At 41.8% G+C, this 9,452-nt stretch overlaps 1 protein-coding gene across 2 annotated transcripts in view; it reads left to right on the forward strand.

Annotated features, from left to right (window-relative positions):
• The first annotated feature begins 1,195 nt into the window (after nt 1–1,195).
• Nucleotides 1,196–9,452, forward strand: part of LOC123519086 — a 133,103-nt gene continuing 124,846 nt past the window's right edge. Inside the window, exon 1 of one of the 2 annotated variants that reach the window (XM_045280277.1) lies at nt 1,196–1,680. In XM_045280277.1, the coding sequence (XP_045136212.1) occupies nt 1,577–1,680 (104 nt within the window). In that variant the 5' untranslated portion in view covers nt 1,196–1,576. The remainder of the gene's footprint in view (nt 1,681–9,452) is intronic. The other variant, XR_006678972.1, reaches the window with a different exon arrangement.

Genomic DNA, 9,452 nt, shown 5'->3' on the forward strand with positions numbered 1-9,452 from the left:
TCCTCCTCCTACCATCACTCCCCATCCTTTCCTCACCCTTATTCATCTTTCCTTCTTCCTTTTCTTCCATTCCTCATTTCTTTCGGCTCCTATTATGTCAAGTCTATACTATAGTTATAAAAATTGAATAAGTGGTGTTCAAAGCTGTAGTTGTGTTGTCCAAAACATCACAGACTACACCTTCTCCTCCTCCCCTTGCTCCTCCTTCTCCCTTCTTCCTACCATCACCCTTTCTCCGCCCATATTCATCCTTTCTTGTGTGTGTGATTCACCTCGGTCGTCTGCTGGTCACCCAGCCAGTCTTCCCCATTATGGAGCGAGCTCAGAGATCATAGACCAATCTTCGGGTAGGACTGAGACCACATCACACACAACACACACACTGAGAAAACGAGGCCACAACCCCTCGAGTTACATCCCGTACCTTTTTACTGCTAGGTGAACAGGGGCCACACATTAAGATGTGTGTGTGTGTGTGTGTGTGTGTGTGTGTGTGTGTATGTGTTCAGCTTCAAGTTTAAATTGTTTGTTTCCATGAAAATATACAAGCAATATATTTCCTTGAATATAGAATCATATTAATTTAATTGACAAAGTTCTTTTGCAGATTCAATTATTAATCAAGATAAAGTTAGTCCTCCAGACAAAACTGTGATAAATAAAATCCGAATAAGGTTCTTACATCATATACGTAATTGCTGCTCACAGAAAAGATGCTTTTGAATTCTACACTTAAACTTTTTTTTTATGTTTAACTGTTTAATGAACATCTGTTGACATCTTATTTCATTTATTATTTCATTCGGTAAAGACTCCCGGACGTCGTCTTCTTACTAGAAGCAAACTAATTCCATGTTTGATGGTGTAACTCAGTTTGGTTTAGTCAGTCCTCTAATTTCTCCGCTTTCTCTCACACGCTGGGAGGGGCGGCTTTGAAAGGAGAGTCAAACATGGAAAAAGTAATTCAGAATGTTTATTAAATTATCGTGCTGGCTACTTACGAAATTAGGATATAAATTTAGGAAAATAAGTATAGAACTCTTTGGCTCTTCGTGTGATAACTATCACTGAGATTCTATACATGGATGAGTATCGGCCGCCGCTTCCGTATTTGAGTGCGATGACGAGGAGGAGAAGCAGCTGTTGTTGTGTGGCTGAGGCAGTGTGCGCCTGGCCCGTCCCTTGTGCGGTGGTTCTGTTGCCAAACACCGGTGTTTGTGGAGCTTATTCAGCTTCTTACTGGTAGCATCAGGCGCTCTGGCTATAATTCTGAGAACGGTGGTTGTCTGGAGTGTATGTTGGTGTGAAAGTGATCAGTGGTAGAAGCTGCTGTCAGGAATCTCGAATATTTATCGTCCGGTAACTGAAAAGAAAATCTTTGATGAATCAACAATGAAAATACAAACTCGTGGTATTTTCATGACCCTGGTTGCATGCCACTCCATACGTATCTCTGTATGCCAGTGTTACTTGTGACGATGGAGTACGACGTGTGAGGGAACCTCCTACGACGTGTGTTGAGGCGCCGAGGCAGGCGTCCCAAACCCCCTTGTGTTGAGCGCCGGACTCCACAGTCATGGCCGAGAAGCAGACCATTTTGGGGCTGGGCATCAAGCCCGTGCCCATGAAGCTGTTTGCCACATGGGAAGTGGACAGGACACCGTCCAACTGTATTCCAAGGTAAATTACAGGTCCTTCCCTGTACCCGGCAGGCCGCGGCAGCTCCGCCCAGGCTGCTGGTTGCCGTGTAACAATAGACGCCTGAACCATGGCGGCAGCTCCTTCCTTCCTTTCCTTCCTCTACTTCAGCCTCACCTCGACCTGTCCTCTCACTTTCATGGCGCTTCTAATGCTTCACTAGAACGCGCTGTGACAGTGTAAGGAGTGGTCACACGTCACGAGCTGGGCCGTGGTAATCGTTGTAAATGACAGTACACAGTACACCAACTCAGTGTTGTGCATGTAGCTTGTTTTAAGGTCTCTGGTGTGACAGCAGCCCGCAGTGAATGTCAGCAGGGTGTGACAGCGAGCGCGATGGTGTGCGGTATCGTGTATTTACGAAGGACGGCCAGGGGGTAAGGGTGTCCCGCTTGAGGTATGGATCAGACGAGGGAGCGGGCGTTGGTTCCTTCGTCTATACAGAGTTTCACTTTGAAAACAACAAACAGGACGGACGGTCAGTGCTCGCCGGGCGCTCCTCTGTTGCCAGGTGGGCGGGTCCTGTCCCTCCCGTGTTAATGTTTACCTCTAACCACGTCCACTGGGGCACAAGGAGGAACGAAAGTGAGGCTAGATCCTAGACCTCTCCATGCCCCCTCTCGCTCACTCCTTCCCTCCCTCTCCATTTGTCCCGTTCCCCCCTCCTGTTGGTCCCTCCTTCCCTTCCACGGGCAGTCTACTCCATTCCCATCATTTCTTCTACCCTAATCTGTCCCTTACAGCTATCAGCGCTCTAGGAGTAGGTGTCCATCTCCTTCCCTCCTCTGCACACTGTATGCTCAAGTATTATCTCATCATTGTTCCACTGCGATAGACTCACAGGTCATTAGGGACGCGCATTCCTCTTCCATCCGTTGCGTCAGCTGGCTTGTTAGTATTAGCAAATTTCACTCCTTCGTATATTAAAGTTATAGTTAAATATTGGCGGACTGTATCGTGGCACTGTGGTGAACTGAGAGAGGTGAGATGTATATAGTTAGACACAGTACAGTCGCGTAGTACCCATAGTATGTATTGTACGTGATAATGGTTTAGGGATATATAGTTTCTTGCAGATCCTGTCTAATATTTAACACCGACTATTGACATAGCTTTTTATTTCCGTCGTATATTGTTAGTCTAGTAACAAACAAAAGAGGAATTATTCTAGGTTATAAACGTATTTGCATGTAGTACCGATGGTAAATATATATATATATATATATATATATATATATATATATATATATATATATATATATATATATATATATATATATATATATATATATATATATATATATATATATATATATATATATATATATATATATATATATATATATATATATATATATATATATATATATATATATATATATATATATATATATATATATATATATATATATCTCTCTCTCTCTCTCTCTCTCTCTCTCTCTCTCTCTCTCTCTCTCTCTCTCTCTCTCTCTCTCTCTCTCTCTCTCTCTCTCTCTCTCTCTCTCTCTCTCTCTCTCTCTCTCTCTTATATGTACAGTATGCACAGTTGCCATTGAAGATGAGTCAGCTCCTCGTGCCTGTGCTAGTATAGTATTGATCATAATATCAGTGACTTGTACTGAGTTTAGCATTTGCTCTTGTGCTCGAGTCCTCTGAACTGTTGAAAATTTATTGACTGTCAAGTGTTTTTTTCAGGAGATTACCAGCAGATCAGAGGACTTTAGATGGATGGGGACGCATAAAACACATTGGAAGTCAGTGTAACGTGTTAATCTACCTAGCTTCTTCTAACTATGACTGTACCTGTTGCCTCGCACTTCTGGCGCTGAAGAAACTTGCCCTGGAGTTTAGTGGCGTGTACTTGTAGCCCGTCAAGTTTGTTTAACGGGAAGGGGGAAGAAGGGGAAGATAAAAACCAGTCTAAATAAGGAAATAAATGATCGAGTGTTGCCTGTACGTAGGTAGGTAGATAGATGGCGGTGTCACTTTGCCTACTGTAAGCGAACGTGAAAATGTATATTAAAAAATGATTGAAGCATAGTTTAAATCTATTATTTGAGGTGTACTGTAAAGCTCTCTCTCTCTCTCTCTCTCTCTCTCTCTCTCTCTCTCTCTCTCTCTCTCTCTCTCTCTCTCTCTCTCTCAAGCAGCAAACTTGCACCATTTGACCACCTTAAGAAGAACAGCCTCGGGAAAGATGGAAAGATGCGAAGGGAGCAGTACATGTACGTGATTAATGGCGTGTTAGAGAGCAATAACAGGGGACCATTAGTGCGGGCCTACCAGCGCTTATCACGACAGCTGTCCGTCCATTTAGGCCAGGGGTGCTTGTGTCGCCGAAAGGAGTAAAGGAAATTATCTATCTATCTTGACTCAAAACAGTGCAACATACCTCCGAAGTGTGTGTGTGTGTGTGTGTGTGTGTGTGTGTGTGTGTGTGTGTGTGTGTGTGTGTGTGTCATGGCCATGATCATTAGAATATCTATCTATCCACATATATTTGTTTGCTGGTTTGAATCTTCACAAGGGATTTTTTATTATAACCCTTCTCGCTCATAAATAATCTGATGAGAAACTTTGTGTATGTTTTTGTTTTTTTCCTGTAGATTTTTCGAATGAGTCACTAAGTAAGTTATGGATGGGCTGGGGAAAAAAGGAAGGCGAGGAGACGTCGGGTGCTGGTGTGGGAGAAGAGGAGGAAGAAAGAGAAAGGAAAGACGAAGCAGAGGACAAGAAGGAACAAGACTAAACAGCACGCCATAGGGACGAGTAAAGTGTTCCTGTGAGAGTGTAGGAGGAAGAGGTGGTGAAGAAGAAGGAGAGAAAGACAAGGACAGGGAAAAGGAGGAACAAGAATGACAGCACTCCATAAAAGGGACGACTGGGGCAAGACTTCTCACGTCATCACTGAGCCTGCCGCGGCGCGTAGCTATCAACTGACAGACGTAACAGACTGACCACTGGTTTGCTGGTTAACTTATTCACTGGCAAGGAGTTGTTGTAGTGTTCATATCGTTACCTTGTGTTGAAATATTTGTGTTTGTATAGTTAGTTTAGTTTAGACCTACTAGTGTGTGTGTGTGTGTGTGTGTGTGTGTGTGTGTGTGTGTGTGTGTTCCACTGTTTGATCTGCTGCAGTCTCTGACGAGACAGCCAGACGTTACCCTACGGAACGAGCTCAGAGCTCATTATTTCCGATCTTCGGATAGACCTGAGACCAGGCACACACCACACATCGGGACAACAAGGTCACAACTCTTCGATTTACAGCCCGTACCTACTCACTGCTAGGTGAACGGGCTACACGTGAAAGGAGACACACCCAAATATCTCCACCCGGCCGGGGAATCGAACCCCGGTCCTCTGGCTTGTGAAGCCAGCGCTCTAACCACTGAGCTACCGGGCGTGTGTGTGTGTGTGTGTGTCCCTATCGATAAGCTTTCAGTTCTTTCCGGTCTGATAACGACACCGGAGGTTTCCCCATAGTACCGTCGTAGGGCAATTTGTGGGATGGTGTAAAGTAATGCTGCTGTTACTACACAGATGAAGTTATGTAGTGACTACATGTGGACTGTTGTATGTTGTGATTACCAATTTTTTTTTCTTTGTTACTTTGACGTGAGACGTTTTATTCATAGGTATGATGTGACCCATCTCTCTCTCTCTCTCTCTCTCTCTCTCTCTCTCTCTCTCTCTCTCTCTCTCTCTCTCTCTCTCTCTCTCTCTCTCAATATGATGGGACATATTTAGTTCTAAGAGAGAGAGAGAGAGAGAGAGAGAGAGAGAGAGAGAGAGAGAGAATCAAATCCCCATTTTTCTTTTAAATCTTGACCTCAGAATTGAATAGACAAATTTGACTAAAGTGGTAATTTGACTAAAGTGGTGGGCGTGGATGGTGGACTGCTCGATGGGCGGGCAGATGGGCGAGTGTTCCGGTGGATGAGTGGGCGGGTGTAGGCGAGTGTTGATAGGTGGATTGGTGTTGTGGTGGATGGTGCACTAGCGAGCGGTAGGCGGTGGAAATTTGGCAAGCAGCAGGGAGGAGGGCCTGAGTGTCTTGCGGGCGTCGTGATACGTGTGGTTTACTGGGCCCTGATAACACCGATAATGGCCCATTCCTCTCACTGAAATGCAGGGAAGACGCGGCCCAGGTATCGCTCTCTCGCTGGTCTTATTTCCCTTTAGTAGCAACATGGTGGTGGTGGTGGTGGTGGTAGTAGTAGTAGTAGTAGTAGTATAAGTAGTAGTAGTTTTGTATTCAATTTACCACATGAAAGTTCTGATGTCACAGTTATGACATATTTACAATATTTTTCCCTTTCCAATTACTGTGAAGTGACGCCATCTATTGATCATTATGTATATCCTCCTGAACATTAGTCGCACGTGAATGGAATCAGATAAATGGGAGTTTGTGATTTGTCATTTTTCCTATCTTCTTTACTTACTTAACCGTCATCTCCACGACTTGAATACATATTACTTGGATAAATATAAACTTGACACATCGCTTTGTGAACACTTGTATCATATGTGTGACGACTTCGTGGAATTCATTCTAGTATTGAGCATTATATAGTTGAATGAATATAGTACATGCATTTTCATTCCACCCAAACTTTGTCCCTAAATTTCTTCTTTGTTAATGATCTAAACTACTAATATTACAAAGATACACGACTTAATTCTAACATATACATTGACCATGCGTAGGTGGAGTAAATGTAGTATGCATTTTATGGGTACATTTCTAACACACTACTTTTAGATATCACCAGAAAAAAAAAATTCTGTGAATTAATAAACACTACTTAAACTAATGATATTTTGGAAACACGTGACCTTATTCTAATGTACACAAAGTAAGCATGGATGGAATAAGTGCGTAGTGTAGTGGTTAGCACGCTCGATTCACAATCGAGTGGTCGAGTGGGCATTGGTTCGAGTCCCGGGGGCGGTGAGGAAAATGGACAAGCCTCTTAATGTGTAGCCCCTGTTCACTTAGCAGTAAATAGGTACGGGATGTAACTCGAGGGGTTGTGGCCTCGCTTTCCCAGTGTGTTGTGGTCTCAGTCCTAACCGAAGATCGGTCTATGAGCTCTTAGCTCGCTCCGTTAATGGGGAAGACTGGCTGGGTGACCAGTAGGCGACCGTGGTGAATTACACACACAAAGCGCGCGCACACACACACACACACACACACACACACACACACACACACACACACACACACACACACACACACACACACACAATACATACATATATACATAACGAAAACTCATCTCGTCTCTCTTATAATGAACGTACTGTACCTGTGTTAGTGATATGACAGAGCCATGACTCATTACTTCCCACGTTCGTATCTAACGTTTTTTTTGCCATAATTAGTTTACAAGCCACGTTTCCTTCAGTTTGAATTTACACCCCTGAGTCAGTGTCGCTTACGTTAGTCTCAGCAGCAGCCAGTCGCGTGGCGTCCCTTCCATTGCAAGGGCATGTGCTCCTGGCCTAGCTCTGAATTGAAATACCTGAGCGACCTTGGAGCGCCTTGCCTCGGCCTCCTGTCTGTTTGGCGGGTGTAGTGCAAGAGGCGGCGCGGGGGTTGTGTAGTGTAGATCGTTATGGATGTGGTATATAATGACGCTGGTACTAACAACTACTATTATAACAGTATAGTAAAACAACTACTACTACTACTGGTGAAAATGGTAATAATTGCAATATAGTGATAATAATAATGATGATAATAATACAATAATAATGATGATAATGATAATAATAATAATATTAATAATGATAATGATAATAATAATATTATTAATAATGATAATGATAATAATAATAATAATGATAATACAGTATGTACCCTGGCTGATATATAAAAAAAAAGTCTGCTACTACTACTACTACTACTACTACTACTACTACTACTACTACTACTACTACTCCTGCCACATCAACAACTGCTATATAACATCATTAATAATTATGATAATAATAATAATAATGATGAAAATAATAGTAATGGTAATAATAATAGTAATAATAATGGTAATGGTAATAATAATGCAATATGACTATGTATAGAGGAAAGTTATGGTTATGACAACAATAAACCAGTGTTATTCCGGTGCGCTCATTCTCTCTCTCTCTCTCTCTCTCTCTCTCTCTCTCTCTCTCTCTCTCTAAGTGGACAAATGTGCGTCTCGCGGAGTTTTCCAGCTCTGGTTAAAATTGAGTTACCCGTGTTGAGTTATTCTTTGTGGAGGGACTGAATGTGACCGTCATTTTCATTTTACTCTTATTATTTTTTTTATTTCAGGCACATTATTGCATTAAATCTTATGGAGGGAGCATTATCAGGAGAAAGAAAAAGAGGGAAGGGACATAAAAAGTAAACAAACTCATAAACACGTGCGTCATAAGGCCCTCCGTGTGGTCATTGCGATTCAGGTGAGGGCGTCCGGCAGGTGAGTCATTGTCTCTTTACTAATTCCCTTACGCCCTCCTTGGATTCACCGCCTTCCTGTATTTGTAGCTGGTGGAGATAGGGAGGGAGGGTGGGAGAGTGCCGTTAAGTTGATAAGCCAAGATGACATTGTTTTTAGTAAAGGATAAGTTAAAAGTAGAAATATATGACTGATTGAGGGACGAATGGAGGGAGGAAAGGGTAGCCGCTTGTACAACTCCTAAATGGAAAAGGAAATTTAAACATTTTGAAGTGAAATGACGTTTACTAATGAATACATAAAAGAATGAAAATTTTGTCTTCGAGTAACTATATTGAATGGGTGTGAATTTGGTATGTTTGTCTTAGTTATTAGGAGCTTTTGAAAATATACATTAATACAAGTGTGGAAATGAAGAGTGCAAGGGAAATAGATATACAAATGTTTCGGTGAATGCTGCAGTATCGGAGATGTGTACTGACTGTATATATTGATTCGCGAATGTAATTAATGTTAGGAAATATAACGAATTTGATTGGTTCTTCATCAGCCTTAATTAAGAGGCCACGTCACTTAGGAATGGAAGGACGCGCACGCCGAAAATAACCTTGTCTTGAAGGTGAACGTGCAGGTGATGTAGGCTTGTAATGAAGTGTGGTATTGGTTTGCATGAAGGCTACTCTATTACGATAAAGTGAAGCAAAACCAAGTGATGCATTTTTGCATATAATGAAAATATGGTATCGGTTTTCATTTTGGGTTTCCTCATGATGAAAAGAAACAATTACAAATGTCATCAGTTTTTCATAGATATTGTGATGAAATGGAATGTTGTTGTGGTATTATATATTTTTTTTATCCAATATTAGCTGACGTCATGAGCATGAGTGTCACAAGTTTTTATGTTACTGGAAGTTGATTCGCAGGAAACTGCGTTGCATGGCTGCTCCTCGAAAAGGGATAATTGAGAGGTGACGGTTTCTTGCAGGTTTTCGGAGTTTCTTATGTTCCTAAACGCAAGTTGCTGACAAATGCGATTAAAGTAAAGAAGCTTAAGTGAATTTGTGCAAATATGGTGGGCTTGTTTGTGTCAGTGCTCCTTCTAGATGAAAGCATCGATAGACAATTCAGTATATAAGTAAAAAAAAAATGCATAGATAAATAAATACATGTATAAATTAATTGCATATTTATTCCATTGGCTGGCAACTTTTGCAAGACTCCTTCGAAATCGGTCCTTGTATCACTTGTCGATCGTATTGTAAACAGTTGCTGACTTAATTTATTTATTAGTTTACTTTA

Source organism: Portunus trituberculatus, chromosome 44 (genome assembly GCF_017591435.1).
Source record: "Portunus trituberculatus isolate SZX2019 chromosome 44, ASM1759143v1, whole genome shotgun sequence".
Taxonomy (NCBI): domain Eukaryota; kingdom Metazoa; phylum Arthropoda; class Malacostraca; order Decapoda; family Portunidae; genus Portunus; species Portunus trituberculatus.